The sequence below is a fragment of the Centruroides vittatus genome, unplaced genomic scaffold (genome assembly GCF_030686945.1).
Source record: "Centruroides vittatus isolate TY-2023 unplaced genomic scaffold, ASM3068694v2 contig_566, whole genome shotgun sequence".
Lineage (NCBI taxonomy): Eukaryota > Metazoa > Arthropoda > Arachnida > Scorpiones > Buthidae > Centruroides > Centruroides vittatus.
Window position 1 is genome coordinate 23,077 of NW_027122337.1, and position 17,273 is coordinate 40,349.

Consider the following 17,273-nt stretch of genomic DNA (forward strand, 5'->3'; position numbering starts at 1 on the left):
CCTTCGTAGAGCAGTTAGAGCGGCCAGCAGCGAGGAGACAATGGATCAATTAGCGGGGAAATCCCGAGCAATAATAAGAAGGGTAAACAATCCCGAGAACGAACGAGCGGGAGTGGACCCGAACAGAAACAACCTTGGCGTAAATTACGCAGCAATCCGAACCAACGTCTGATTCTGACTCCGAAAGTGAGAAAGATGACGTCATAGATTCCTCAATCGAAAAAGAACAATCTCCTTCTCATTCTTGCGCCTTAAGCAGTCAAGGTCCAGTAGAACAACAACGATGGATTCCTCCCTTCGTTTAGGACCCAAGGAGAAGGCTCCTAATGTGCACAAAGGTGTTATCTTCGTACATCAAGGGAACTTTTCATGACTACCAATTACTGGATCCTTGTTTTGGGTGTATCTTTTAACATTGGTGAAGCGGGACAAAATTGACGGGGAGGAATAGAAAGTGGGATTTCAAAGGATCATATATTTTCAAAATTCGTTCAAAGCTGACAAAAGAGCTAACCGGCGTGTTTTACTATATCCAAGTATTTTCTGATATTCGACTTCGGCAGTTTCAGAAAATTTTTTAAGGCTCTCAACGCCCGCAGTGTATATATATGTAAATATGGGTATACAGTATTTTAATAATACGTAATATTCGCCACATCTACGGGCAACAAGTCAGCAGCTGTTTAAATAGCGTTATGCGCTGCACAACCAACACCAATAATGTTTTGATTAAGGTTTTTGTTTAATTTATAAAAAATATTATTCCTACCTCTTCTCGCTTTTCCTCCAAAATTTGTGTTCGTATTGTCTGCACAATACGCAATCGTTTTATGTTTTAAATTCCTTTAGTGACTACCCGCTATTTCTCCATCCCTCGACCTATTACAACCAAAATTTAATAGCATCAACGCTTCTTATATACCAGCTAGTGTTAAATTTCATTTCTTAAACCTTCATTGGCGTACCTGAAATGTCGCGACTGTTTAGTGTTTATTGTTGACCTGGATGAAATCAATATAAATGAGATTGAACATTCTCAACTTGCTAATCGTACGCTATGTTAGTTAATACAAAACTAAGAATTCTAGTAGCATATTTCTTTTACAAATAACAGAAAAACAGCAACATACTTTGACCTTAAAAATTCTCGCTAAAGTATAAATAATTGATTTTTAATACGCTTTTCATTAAGTGGTTAGGTTTGTCTCTGTCAGATAAAGTAACTCAGTAATTCGCGTGGCACGAAACCCATTACACAATATTCGGTTCAATAACTGTATTTCCTTTCGAGGCTTACGACCAAAATTTGAGAAATTTTAGCAATTATTGGAGGTTATCTAATAAGAACTAATATCTAATTGTTTAGGACGTGTCGAAGCACAGAGTCAAAGTATAGCGATCGGTAAAAACATGACACCTTAAGTTTTTTACATTTTTGGGCTCGACGGACATCGAAACGTCGAGAAATGCAAAAAAATTCGGTGGTTTTTTCTGTACCTATGGATGTTAGTGTGTATGTTTGTGTCTGTATGGACGAGCGCGATTTTATTCACCCTCTTTGGCGCTAAAAATTACATTGGCACCGATACCAAACTGTATATGATGAAAATTTAGATCTTGGATAAGATTGAAAAAGCTTGTTCGTTTTATCTATTACATCTTCCCGGAAGTAAAGGTTTGGCAGTGGTGTATGTTCCGTTTTTGCTTCTTTTCTTATCTAACTTTATTTTACAGTTATTATATAATAGACTTCAACTTTTTATTTGCAATGTATATAAGAAGTATTTACTATTCTCTTCCATTTGTTTTCTTTTTATATTTTATTCTTGTGTGAGAGAATAGTAACGGAAAATAATAAAACAGCAAATGAAAGCTAATTTTACTAATTTGTGAATTAGTATTGCATGTAACTGTTGATCTCCACACATTGTATCTAGACAGGTATGCAGGATTTTCATAACGGTGCTTTAAAACAGATTGTGAAGTTTTATAACATACAGTAACACAGTACAACAGACTTAAGGAGAAAGTAAAGAGTACAAATATATATTAAATATCGCAAATCCTTCTACTTTAATTTATAGTTTATTCGTTCATTTCTCAACTTTTCCCCGTTATTTATAACAGAAGTAAAAAATTGAGGTTTATAATGAGGCATTTATCAAAATCTGTCCACTCGTTTACAACTGATTTCTGAAATATCAAAACTATTGAAACCAATTGCACGAATGACATTAAATATTCGTATAATTGAATACAATGGTGCCACGACACCGGAATTCAATTCGTCCGTGTAGGGCCTTCGAGTTTCGAAGCAATTTTTCTCAAAGAATAATGTAAAGCGAATCAATCCATTCCCAAACCCCAATAATATCCATTTTAATTCCAAAAATTCGTAATTTAAGGTAAAATAACACAATGTCTTAATTAATGCATAGAACAATGAAAATAAATAATAATAGATAAGAATGTGAAGAAAGTAAATAACCAATAAAATTAAAACTCTCTTGTAACTTCATTTACAATACACTATCAAAATCTCAAAATAGAAGGTAACCTAATTTGTCAACACTGCCGAATCACGCGTACCCGTACAGATATACAGTTCCGAGAGAAGTTCGACTTTTGGAGCAAAATTTTCTACATAACAGACTTCGATGACAGGCATGACCAGCTCGTTATCGGGAGAAGTATAATGTACAGGGACAAGACAACGAAACTCCAGACCAAATACCCAAAGGTATTTTGTTCACTCCACATCTTGGTTGTGATATAACGAGACTGCAGTTTTCATTTCCTCCAGGTTCTTACGCTGTCCCTCATTCACAATTAACACGTCCTCGCATACCATTTCGATGGCACAGCATTTCCATTCCGTAAAAAGATCGTCGGTTAACGACTCTTGTGTCATCACTAAAATCCTAGTATTCTACAGAAATTTTATCTATGGTCTGGAGATATGCCATTATGTTCTATTAGTATTTTCTGTAGCACTATCAAGTTTGCACAATATTTAGCTTTTATTTAGCCGTGATGTCGGTCGTGGCACCACCTAAATTACAACTATATGCGAGTACCTTGTCCACAAACAGCGCAGCGAGTGGACAAGGTACTCGCGAATGGAAGTCAATAAAATACATAGGATATACACGTGGATCTATGTCAAATATCACAGATAATAATGAATACCGATACAATTTCAGTTTGATTTTCTAAGGATATTATTATTAATGTAAGTGGGTGCGTTGTGGTGTAATCACACTAAACACGATTAGTCTTTTCTGTTTTTTTGGGGGAAAATTGCTGGAAATAGTGTCGTATCTTAGTTCCAAGAAGTCTTACGGATATTATATTGACGTGTTTGTTCTTTCTTATAGACTTTGAGCAAAAAACAAAATACAAATGCAGAAAATTTTGGAATCAAGTAACTGAGATCCAAATTTTATTTAGCCATACACCAAGATTTTAGTTTACAACAGTAAACACCTTTTAAACCTTGAGTGCTGGTTAACACTCTTATAAGTCAGTATAAAAATCATGATTTATTTTTTTACAGGAGCTCGTTTGTCTCGAAAGAAGCAACAGATACAAGCTCAATTTTAACACTAATTCTGTAGGAGAAAAATTCTCTTGGAATAATAATAATAATAATAATAATTAATAATAATAATATAATAATAATAATCAAATTTTACAATACTAAAGAAAAAAAATGACTTTTCTATTAATCAAAATTTGTGTTTGTTTTCTATTTACATCCAGCCTATTTTGTTTTATTGGTTGATATAATACATAGAACAACTGTTCTGATAAACCAGCTAGCTCTGTCTTTACTACGGATCACTATCACCATATTTCTGAAGAGACAGTGCAACACCCATCGATTGGAATAGACATTTTAAATGGACACCGACTGTAATTACAGACATGCCGACTTGGCTTTGTTTCGAAATGTTGGCAATTAAATTCCTTAAGGCAAAACTGCAACGAAGCACTAAAGGTGGCAGATCCAGACCGAGCGTGTGCGTGCGGAGGCAGTCGATTTAATTTTACGCTTTTGCGCGCGTGGCCGGGTGGATCGACGGCCCGGCCGTCCCCGTCTTTCGGGTGCGGCGGAGCCGCCGTCCGCCGTTCCGGTGCCGCGGAAGCACCTCCGTTGGTACGTGGCGTCCGAAAGCCGTCGTGCTTTGTTCCGACGATACGTTTTGCCACGAGGTAACAGAGGACATGAACTGTACTCTTGTTTCTAATATTCCTTTGTCTTTTTACACAGAAACGCGAAAATAACACATAAATAATTTGTACACATTTTTAGATAACAAATTAATTCTTGCACATATTTGAGTATTTGGTTTCAAATTCATACTATAGGAATGTTTGTATAAAGTAATTCCAATATTTAAAAAAATCACAAATTCCTAAAAAATAAATAAAATTTGCACGAAATGCAAGAGTCGACGATTGATCGAATGATGCCTCTTTTGCCGAGTTCGGAATTTATAAAATTAGACGTCGGAATAAACAAATTTGTTTATTTCGTGTACGGTTAACACGCTCGTTTATGTTAACAAAATTACTTAAATATTAAAAAAATAATAATTATTCAAACAAATCTAATGATCAAAATATTTCTAAATATAAATATTTTCATGATTGTGACATGCTACAAATTCATGTCCTCTGATTTGGAAGTAAAGAGAACAAAAAATTATCTTGTGTATATAACAAGCAACTAAGAGAATTTCAACATTTTTTAATTACACAATGAAATATATGAATAAAAATGCAAAATGTTGAAATTTCTTTTTTTGGAGATTTTCATTTTTTTTGTTTTTTTGGGCTTTAATCCCTTTTGTGCAATATTTGAATGCACTGCTTTGGTTTATCAATGACATATGTATGTCGAGATATGGAGTTTTCGGACATGCATTGTTTAATTTTGCCATTTTTTTTAAATCGGCAAATATTCCACTTGTCGTCCTTTTTCTCGTTTTGTAAATAAATTTTTGGCACTTAAATTATAGTAAGGCTTTCCAGTTAAAAAATGCATGCACTTTTCTGAGGAAGTTGCAAAAAGTAAGTTAGGTGGACGGGAATTTCATAACAATGCATGGAATTGCCAACTTGTCTTTAAGTAAAGACCCCGACTGGAACATTTGCACGACGAATCGTTCTTTATATTTTTAATATTCTTTTTCCTAAAGAGAGTTTAAGGTGATTACCGATGCGATACGTTTAGAATACAAATGCAATTAGCCGAAAACCTCTTCTGACCAACTGATGAGCGCAGCAAAAATCAAAAAAGTTATCGTAAATACTCACAATTAGACATTTTAAAAGCATAATTAAAGTTTAAAAGTTTCTAAATCATATTAGGTAACTGCTTTATGGTGAAAGATTCAAATAAAATTCATAAATTATTGTAAACATCATTTAAACTTTTTTGTTATCATCGAAATATCTAGTTTTGTTGAATATTACACCCAAAAGATCAACTTACTTTTTAGTGAATTAAACATTAGCATGCTAACACTACAAGTTGAAATTAATCGCACAATAAGATACTTTTTCTTTAACTGCTGATACCTTTACACTTTGCCATCAATTCTTTAATAAAAAGTCTTATAGGGGTTTAAGAAACCTTCCTAAAATAGCACTATACAAGGTGTTTGTAATGTTGCAGTCTTTCGTCTCGTCACTACAACAAAACTTCAGTCTTTATTTTTGCTTATTTAAACGTAGCAATTTAAAACTTGAAGCCGTCGGTAGGTATAGAAGCATTTGGATCGAATTGATATCCTTGATCCGATGTCTGTGGCATAAGATTAGGATCTTCGTCTACCTGTAAATAAAAAATACATCACTTTATTTTAAATTTATCAAATACTTGAGACAGTAAAATGAGATCTGCCAAACTACAAAATATGCTATATTATAATTTACTCATTCATTTGAATTAATGTTTTAATGTAGAAAAATTCAGAGAACTGACTTACTTTTAATTATTATCTTTTTATTCTGAAGTTATTGAAATTGTTAGTTTACCATGTTACATTAATGAATTGATGACTAATTCTTAAATTACAGAAAACAAATTACATATAACATTATTATTTTGAATACAACTTGAAGTAACATTGATATTCAGTTCTAAAATATTAATTCTTAATGATGGAGCAAATACTGGGTAATCAAGTAAAAAGTTTTTATGCAAAGAAGCCTTTGTGATGTGAGTCAACTTAATACATACCATGAGAAACATGTGACTCTTGAATGAATCTCTATTAACTATGGATTTGAGACACAACATTTAAAAATTCCATATAAATAAATCAGTTGCAAAGTTCTCAGTGTCTGCTACTCACAAAATGAACTTTTTGTTCGATCAATGTACAGTTAGACCCTGCTTAATGCTGTCTCGATTAATGCCGATTCGATATAACAAAGTCTGCTCGAGCCTAAAAAAAGCTCAAAATTTATGCCGATTCAAATTATCACGGCATTTCGTCGATTCGTTTATAATACGATTATTCGCAAACGCAAACCGATCGGCAAAAGATGGCAATTCGTCGTAGTCTAAATCTCTGTTTGGTGCAATTTTGGAAAAAATATATCGTCACGGATGCCATAGGCAATATCAACTTCACCTGGCAAGAATTAACTGATAAATGCATGAACTAAGTGTGGAAGAAGTTATGGCTGAAGATATCCAAGAATTCTTGACAAGAAGAGTCTATTGCTGCGTCATTAGGTTGACAATTTGGTCAACCTAATCGATACAGCAGGACTAAGAAATGTAGACAAGCAGGATATTGAGGAGTTACTGCAGGTTTCTAGTGAGAGCCTTGCCAACAACAACCTTCAAGAACTGGCAAAATGAGATATTCCTGTAGAACTGGAAAATAGTGATTCTGAAAATGAAAAACCCAAAGAATTTTCTCTACAGATTTCCTTAGTAAAAGTTTGGGAATGATAACCAAAATCATTGATTAAACTGTAGCAAACAATCCAGATTTTGAAAGAAGTGCAAAAGCATAATGAAGCGTTTTGGATGCGATCTTCTGCTACTGATGTTTGCTTAAAGAAAGAAAACAGTGACAAATGAAACTACACGACTTTATCACAAATAAGACTTTCAAAAGAGTTAGAACCTTCATCACAAAAAATGAACTTCATATTTCTGTGTGCATACATTTATTATGCAAATTAATATAAAAATAATTTAAAATTAAAGTAAAATCTGTTTATTTTTAATTGCATGTTCCCCTTTCCCTATTTACTCTGTTAAAATGACCTCGTTTAACACTGTTTCGTTTAGCGCTTTGTCGTCCAGAAACACATCCCCTGTATTAAGCAGGGTCTTACTGTATAAGAGGTGTGGCGAAACTTTTATCCCTTAGGGCAGTGGTTTCCAACCTGTGGGGCGCACCCCCTAGGGGGCCGCGAGACTGTTGCAAGGAAGGCATGCAGCAGTTTCCAAAATATCATTTTCGAATACAAACCAAAAAAGTCGAATAGGTGTCAAAAAAATGAATCAGCAAAATAGGTATACGTAATCCACAATCCTCGCCGCGAATTTTTCAGGTACAAATGCTAAAACAGCCATCCATAATCTTGCTGGAACGAAAACATCTTGCTTTCGCGTTTGGAGCCGAGCGCCAGCGGGGCGAGGAAACAAAAGACAAGCACTCGGAACATCCCAGGTATTCTCGTGCTTACTCGCGCCAAACTTCAGTAAACAGAAGCATCTGTTTTTTTTTTTCTGTTGTCTATGAACAGAATTAGTTCGTTAGTAGTGCTTGCGATAACCACGTTGATATATAGAATGAAACACTTCGCTTTGGTAACTTCTAAATTAATATTGAGGTAAATTTCGTAACTGTTATAATAGTACATTATTTTTAGTACATTTAAAATTATTATTTCTTATAATAAATAATTATTTTTTTATGTATATTTTTACATAATATTGTATATTATTTTGTAGCCCATTAAATAAATTATAATATCAGTTGAGTATTTATGAAATTAGATTGTTAGAAAAATTAAGGGGGCGCAGGTACAAAAAGGTTGGAAACCACTGCCTTAGGGGCTACTTTTTCGGTAAAATATAGTCTGCAGGCGACTATGAATATGGGCAAACAATTTTAGGATTTTTCAAATTTTTCATAGATATTTTAATAAATAATTAATAACGATAAATAAATAGAAAAGAAATTTTAAAATACCGACGCCAGGGTGCAGCTTTAAAATTTGCATTTTCCAGCGCTTGTTCCAGCAGATAAAAAAGCGGAAACACCTACTGGCTGGATGGTTAAAGAGTAAGACGTCTGTGCGTCACCGACTCCTAGTTTTAACTGGATGTTTGTGTTTTTTAAAGGACTTTTTTACCTTTGGCGACATGAAGCCTAAAAAGGAAGGCCTGTCGCCATATGTGTATGTTTTTAGTCTGGAGCGCAAAATAAATGGTGGTCCCTCTTGGGCAGACTTGTCTTCAATTTGATTGATAAATAAATAAGAAGTTTTTATTTTTTCTGGCCTGTACTTTGTTTATTCATTCTAAAATAATAGGGTTAAATATTAATATCATTTAAAACAATAATTAATAAACTAACATACCTGCTTCTGTTCACTGTATGAATAAATAAAACAAACTACAATTGAAAATAAATACAAATGCACAAACAAGGAGTAACAAGTGGATTGAAGCCAGGGGCTGTCATGTTACTGTCTGACACATGATTTTGCACCATTTTATGCAACTGCCATTTATTATGCGCATGTGTTGCGACTACAATTAATTTAAAAGTTAACATTCATTTGCATTGTTCATCGGGATAAATACAAACAGTATGGGTACGTTGCACAGACAGTCTATTATTGTAAGAATAAATTATCGAATTAAGATTTTTAAACATTAATTTAAGTGAAAGCAAATTGTTCAACTTTAGCTTCACAGGCTGCTTTCAAAACCTTTGCGGTTGACCAGTCGACCGCGGTCTACGTGTTAGCCATCCCTGCTGTATAATATAATCTTATTAATACAGCCTCTCAACTATACATTAAAAAATAGTAAACATAAATAAAAAAGAGACGTGTTTAAAAAAGTTATAAACTAGTAATGTTACCAGTTTATAACTTAAAATAATAAAGAATTGAACTTTCAATTACTGTATCCTTGTGCATAATTTAACAACAACAAAATACAGTTCCAAAAAGAATTGGTACAGAAGGGCAACAGGCCATGTCATTCATTGCCTTTAGTCCTACATACTCACTAATCTGGCACTCCTCTGTGCAAGGAATGGCCGGATTAGCAAGATTCTACTGTATAATAACAACAAAAGCACTTTATAAGTTGAAAAAACATACTTTTAATTTTATTTCTAAAATTGGCATATCAATAACTTTGAACAGGAGGGAAAACTGTCATAACACACACTTATGAAGTATTTATGATAATTTATACAAAACACTTTACAGTAAAAGCAAAGTTTCGTATAAATGTTTAAAATCTAGCAAGTAAGTGATAATTTTGTTGTTTACATTTTGTGTGTAAATAATTTTAATTACAGGTATACCTCACCTTATGTCGGTAATTGGTTCCAGGAAAGGCAACTTAAGTTGAATTTACTTGTCACTAGGCTAAACCACAAATAAGCATTCCCAGTTCTGTATTTTATTTACTAATGCATTTTTAATAATATATGGTTAATAGGAATCTATTTTCAGCTTACAAACAAATTACCTTTTTTTGTACTATATTAAAAACTAAAATTTACCTAAATGTATAAATACATGTACAGTATGTACATACTTGTAAATGTACATGTTTACAGTACTGTACATGGTGGACTCTATTTGTTAATGTGGTTTGCTCTAAGACATCATAAAATAAAATGATTTTGTAAGGTTAAATAACAAATACAGTTATTAAAATGATTTTGTAAGGTTAAATAACAAATACAGTTATTAAAATTATTTTGCAATAGTAGAAAATAAACTGATTTATGTTAAATTTACCAATAAAGACTGCTAAATAAGACAACACAGAGTCACAGATGTTTTCTTATTTCATTCTCTAGGATTTATGAAGTACAGTATTAACATTTACTGTAAATGTATGTATTTTAATATGATTTTATATACTTTTGTTCTTATTTATTCTATAGTAACATGGTTTTATGTACTTCTAATGCTTTTCTAGTGATATTACGACTTCAGTATTGGTGGCAGACAGACAAAATCGAATAAAATGATTTAAACTTGATTTTTATTTTTTCATATACAGTGGTACCTCGTATAACGTACTTAATCCGTTCCAGGTGCACGTCCGTTATACGAAACGCATTTTCCCATAGAAATACATGTTAAAACATCTAATTCGTTCCGCAGCATAAAATAACCGTACTGTATCATAAAAAAATGAACATGAGGTGCGTTCTATTATTCCTCCGCGTAACTCTGCACAAGCGACATCCGTTAAAAAATTCCTGTGGAATGCGTTCCTAAATTCCGGTGGAAGTGCGTGCCGTCAAACGGCAAAAACGGCTGCTTGTAGCTGTAATTTACGGTGGAAAGCAACACGGCATCCTCCGTGGCTAAGATACTTTCGTTTCTGGGCCCATTATGTGGTTTTATGAATGAGAATTTAGAAATCGTGAAAGCGCGAGTTAGCACATGCGGTGATGTAAGTGTCTTTACGAATTTTTTTTAAAGGCTATTTTGAATGCTCTTTCAACAAATAATCCATTTTATGGTTAAATTGGGACCCTTCTTTTGCCTTTTAAAGCTCATAGTTTAGAATTATAGATTCCTCCATCACGATACTATCGATAGTGCGGGCGTCGCCATCTTTCTTTCTTTCACCGTCGTTCCTAAATGCCTACAAACAGCAGCACACTCCCGTAGTAGCGGAGACGCAGAGCGACCGCTATTAAAAAACGCACCCATGGAGCAGTCACCAATTATGCCGGAAAGTCTGTTGTTCGCAGCCAGTCCGTTGCTTGAGTCACGTAATGGCCAAGCAGAAAGTCCGTTGTTCACAGCGTCCTTTATTCGAGGCGTACGTTATACGAGGTACCACTGTATATATATTTTTTGACAAACGACGTTACCCAAGGTATATCTGTTTTGGAAGTGTTACTCAGGTGTTCCTTCAGGATCTTTGAACACTACTTCAACAGTTTAACCTAACCATAATCAACAAAGTGAGTAAAAATATCTTAATTTAAATTGCAATTTACAAAAGAATACAGTTATTGTAATCACTTTGGGAAATTGCCAACACCAATAATATTGGGTTGAGTAATTTGTCATTCTGTTTTTTTATTACCCAATTAAACATTTTACAATAGAGGTCAGTTTTCACAAAGAAATGTGACTTTTGGAGTTTAAGTAAGGGGACATTGTACCAGTCTGTTAAACTCATTTGAATAGTTTTAATTTTACTTCGTGAACATTTTAGTTCTCTGAAATAGAAGTAGAAGACATCCATCTGAAACATATTTTGCTTTTTTGCTTCTGAAAAGGTTTAAATGCAAATAACACAACATTAGAAATTTACAAAGTTTATGGCACTGACACTTTAAAGGTGAGAAAAGCACAGTTTTGTTTTGCTAAGTTCCAAAAGAAAGATTTTAACTTGAAAGATGATGAGCCAATTGGTTGAATCTGGTTGAAGCTAATCAAAGAACTGCAACAAGAGAATTGGTTACAAAATTAAATATAAGCCAAAAATCGTGTATGAAACCATGTTAAAATTCCTAAGTTAGATGTGTTGGTTCTCCACAAGTTAACAAAAACTGATCTCACACAATGATTGACTACTGCTGAATTATTATTCAATCATCAAAAGAAAAATCCATTTTTAGGTCAAGAAATTACTGGAGATGAAAAATGGATATTATACACTAATATTCAATGGAAATGATCATGGCTAAATCCAACAGAGTCCTCAATATCCACACCAAAAAGTGGACATCCCCTTAAAAAAATTAATGTGCATATTGTGGGATGTGAAGGGAATAGTAAAGGGAATCCAAACCAAACCATAAATGCTAACACATATTGTGAATAATTACTGTTTAAGCAAAACATTAAAGGACAAAAGACCAGTACAAGTAAATCACAAGACCATTATACTGCATCATGACAATGTAAGACCACAAGTTACCAAATTAACCCTAGGAAAAATAAGAGAATTTCATTGTGAAGTTTTGTATTCAGATTATTATTTGTTTAGATCTTTACAGAATTATTTAGATAGGCAAAAGTTTGGTCAAATTGATGAAGTCAAAAATGCTATTGCAGAATATATTGCCTCAAAATCAGAAGACTTTCAGAAGACGAACTGAGTACATGGCAACCAGTGATACAACAAAATGGATCATATATAACTGTTCGTTTTCGTAAGCTGAATAAAATGTTTAAGGTGAACATAAAAAATGCAAAAATGCAATGTATTACTCAATCCAATAATTTCTTACAGCCTCTCAATGATGTTGGTCAGTTAGACTAAATTAGTATAAGTTATGGATTTGATGATTGTGATATGAAAATCTATAGTTTTAACATGTCCTTTTATAGTTTACAATTATTATTATTCATTCCATTCAGTTTATAACTGAGGTAAGAATTACTGTAATTAAATATAGGTATTATTCTTTTTCTTTATGTGTATGTTTTTAGTCTGAAACGCAAAATAAATGGTGGTCCCTCTTGGGCAGACTTGTCTCCAATTTGATTAATAGCTATTATTCTGTTAACAATTGTTCATTATCAGCAATATGCTGAGGCTAAAGGGAAACACTTAAGGATAATGACAACTATAACTGGTACTACAATGAGTAATATTTGTATTTTTGAAACAATACTAATTTCGAAGATATTAAACAACTGATTATGACAATATACTACAATAAGCAGAATCTATTATATTTACAATTATAATATTAAAAAGTAGTAACTTTTCTAAAATGGCATATTTGAATAAAAAAGTAAATATTCTAAACCATTTTAAATTATTAAAGCTGAAAATAGTGTAAAAAACTCTTATTTGTTATGGTTGAATAATTTTAATATTTACTTACATCATCAGAGAAATACTGATCTATAATTTCATAAGCCAATTTGTAGATATCTTCATTTTCATGATTCTGTAAAGCTTCAATTTTATCCAAACCTAAGGTAATCCATAAAAATCATTAGTGACAAAAAATTATTTAAGAATACCAATAGACCAAGTCAACATAATATGATCTTACCACCACACTCTTCGATTTGATTGGTAATAGCATAGAACTGAGAACCGGCCGTTTTAAGAATATTATTGATGCCATCAAGCACGACCTGAACTACTTGAGGGTCCCTCACCGACAAAAGATTACATAGAGGTGCAATGACTCTTTCGTTCACTAAGTATGCCACTTGGGCTTTAGTTCCACTGATTGTCAAGTTACTAATTGCCCAGGCAGCTTCTTTTTGAGTCTGAAATTCACCCTGAAAACAATGATTAACAGATTGTTTAATTAATTAGAAATAATTTTTTCACATACAGAAAAAAAAAATCAGAAAATAGTTTATCAGTTTATATGTATTTTTAAAAAAATTGTGCAAAAAAGTGATGTATTGTGTAAACTAAAAATGTTTTAATGTATGACTTTTACAACAAAGTAAATCAATAGAAAGCAAAGAATAAGAATATGTATATAACTTTCAAAAAAACTATTGAAAAACTTACTCTACTTAAGTGATGTATGATCATTGGAATTAATCCAGCATCAATAACAGCCTGAACCTGCTGTTGATTGCCAGCTGTTATATTTGACAAAAACCAGACTGCTTCCTGAAATTAGAATTTAAAGAAATAATTTGTAATAGTCTTTAATATAGATAAAATTACCATTTTATATTCATGTCTACAGTACATATTATCTGTCAAATATATACAGGTATCTCTTATTAAAAGTGATCTTAAATTAAGCAATTTTGCTGTAATACAATTTCAACAATCAAAACAGATTTGGAATTCAATCAACTTTCACTTCCATTTACTTACTGTTCTGTCATCAAACAAGCATTTGTAGCATTCGGTCTTCCTCAGTTGCTGGATCAAAAGCATTCTAAATAATAAATTTGTCTTAATTTTTTTAAAATTATAACAGGTCTGATTTTACAACCACACAATCTTCAATATGTTTGAAAATCATCAATCCATTAACCCAAGACCTCAAAAACAGCAAGAGAAAAATCCTTCCAAAAATAATCAAGATTTGGTTCTTGTGTAGATTTATAATCAGATTAAAGTACTAATGAAAAAATAAGTTTCTTTCTAAATTTTACATACTTTTTGGGATTGCATCCCTATTTTATCTTTGCAAAAGTCAACTTGCTTCATCTGATTCCACTTCTTGGAGTACAAGAAATACCTGTATATTGTAGGTTATACGGGGAGTGCAAAAGTAGGTATACAATTGAGAATCTGAGAAATACAAATGTTTGGTGTTCATCATTATTATTTCTATTATCTTTTATTAGTTCATATTTGTTATATGTGATTTAATTTGTACATAAAAATAAATCTTTTTTTAATGCTTTTCCCACACTGGGTTGTATAAACAAAAAAATTAAATACCTTCTAAAACCGATAACCAGCGTGAAATATTTTCCAAAATGGCAAACGTTTTCACTGCCCCTCCTGGGCTCTTCCTCAGGCCAATTCTTTTTTCTGGAACTGGATTCGATAATCGAACATCATAAATAAATGGAACGTGTTCCTTATTTAAACGATCGAGTACATGCGGCAACCGCATGCCGTTCTAAACATTTAAATTTCTTTTATTCCGTTGAGAAAATGATGCGCGCATCCTATGATAATTACGTGTGACGTTTACCGATTTACAACCTTTCTTCCAATAAAAATTGCCAAGCAGTGGAGAGATTCATTTCTTTTTTGAAATTGATGCATGTTGTTGTGCGATCGGCCTTATAAATTTCTCTCTTTTCCACAGTTCTCAGATGTTCTTGATGTTGGGTGGTGCGGATCACTTTTGCCTGGAAGGTACATAGAACACATTATTATCCTCTGGAAATCGATGCCGGACCTAAAGCAGTTTAAAACGGCCATGAACGACAACCCCTATGGCCTACAACTGGAAATGGAGCAGCACAGTCCTGAAATAATCCACTTCTTGGATATCGAAATAAGGATTGAAAAAAGGATAGTACAGACTGGGGTCTATAGAAAACCCACGACTATACCATCGTACATCCCCTTCAACTCCTGTGACCCCTACTCCTATAAAATAGTTGCATTTAGGGCTTTAGTAGAAAGAGCCTACACGCACTCTTCCACAAACGAGGCTCTACAACAGGAATTAGCGTTTATCAATAAAATAGCAGAAGAACACGGTTACAGTAAACATCGTAAAAAAGTTATATAACCGGCACCTCCATACAAGCAGTAAAACGAACCAAGAAAGCGTAGTGAAAAAAGATACCAGAGAAGAAAACACAGAAAGGACCCCAGTGACATACAACCCGCACCTTAAAACAATATACAACGCAATTGCGAAGAAAAAGGGAATTAAAATCGCTTATCGGAGAAACCCTTCCATATACAGCCTATTGAGAAATGGAAAAGACACACATAACCCGTATAGACTTCCAAGAGTATATAGTATCCCTTTACAGGACGACAGATGGCAGAAACAATTACTGTACATAGGGTCCACTAAACGCCCACTATGCACTAGAATAAAGGAGCATAAATCCGACATTACCCGCCATAAATACACGACAGCATTGTCTACGTATGCAGCAAACCCGGATATAACACCTTTTTTAATGAGGCAAAAGTGATCCGCACCACCCAACATCAAGAACATCTGAGAACTCTGGAAGAGATAGAAATTTATAAGGCCAATCGCACAACAACATGCATCAATTTCAAAAAAGAAATGAATCTCTCCACTGCTTGGCAATTTTTATTGGAAGAAAGGTTGTAAATCGGTAAACGTCACACGTAATTATCATAGGATGCGCGCATCATTTTCTCAACGGAATAAAAGAAATTTAAATGTTTAGAACGGCATGCGGTTGCCGCACGTACTCGATCGTTTAAATAAGAAACACGTTCCATTTATTTATGCTGTTCGATTATCAAATCCAGTTCCAGTAAAAAGAATCGGCCTGAGGAAGAGCCCAGGAGGGGCAGCGAAAACGTTTGCCATTTTGGAAAATATTTCACGCTGGTTATCGGTTTTAGAAGGTATTTAAATCTTTTTTTCTTCCATTTTCTCCCTGTATGTTTTTCTTTCATAATAACAATTGTATACCTACTTTTGCACTCCCCTGTATGTATATATATATAATATTAACATACTGAAAGTAGATTACACAATCTACAAAGGATTTATGTTGGATAACTGAGGCCATCTATACCCATACCACACAAAAAACAATTACACTTGGTAGTTAGAGTAAAAATTTAAAAATATATTACCTTATTAATTTTTTCTTTGGGATGGTTGAGCAAAGATGAAAAATGTGACAGAGCATCACAATTTAGTACCACTTGTGTTTGTTCATCTGTACCAGTTACTATATTTCCAACTGCCCTTAGAGCTGCTGTCTATTTAAAAATATGCAAATTAACCAATTATAATTCCCTTTTCACAAATATTACATGATTATTATTATGTAATATAAATTACCGTATTTTCCGGTATATAATACGACTTTTTAACCCAGGAAAATATTCTCAAAAGTTGGGGGTCGTCTTATATGCCGGAAAATACAGTAAACTTATTAGTAAACAAAATAACCACAGTTTGAATTAAGCAGCAAAATAACACACAAAACAAAAACTAAATTTTAATTTAAAAAAAATAAATTAAAGTTTTATTACCTGAACTTTCACTTCTTTGTGACTTAACAATGGAACTAGGTTAGGGACTACAGCAGAATCAATAACCATCTGTAACAAAAGTAGTCTAATGTTTAAAATTTGTAACAGATAAGATTATACAATAATTCAAAATAACATACATGAAATTAATTCATTTCATTGGAAGAGTTTGTTATGTGAAAATGTGTTTCAATGTAACACAAAAAGTACACATCTTCATATTTATTATCACTCACTCATTTATTTTCTAAAGTTCATATTTTAGTTACTATCCCTGCATTTATAAATTTAGAAATAACAACTTAATTCATTAGTACTGAAAATGCAGTAGTTGAGTGATTTGCGTAAATGTAGAATAAAAAAA

The 17,273-nt window shown here is 33.0% G+C and overlaps 1 protein-coding gene across 1 annotated transcript in view; it reads right to left on the reverse strand.

Annotated features, from left to right (window-relative positions):
* Nucleotides 1-3,403: 3,403 nt before the first annotated feature.
* LOC136979006 (importin subunit alpha-3-like) overlaps nucleotides 3,404-17,273 on the reverse strand; it is a 57,409-nt gene continuing 43,539 nt past the window's right edge. The window contains 6 exon segments of the mRNA XM_067274884.1: nucleotides 3,404-5,842; nucleotides 13,092-13,183; nucleotides 13,266-13,500; nucleotides 13,742-13,846; nucleotides 16,505-16,633; nucleotides 16,910-16,978. Of these exon segments, the coding sequence (XP_067130985.1) occupies nucleotides 5,747-5,842; nucleotides 13,092-13,183; nucleotides 13,266-13,500; nucleotides 13,742-13,846; nucleotides 16,505-16,633; nucleotides 16,910-16,978 (726 nt within the window). The 3' untranslated portion in view covers nucleotides 3,404-5,746.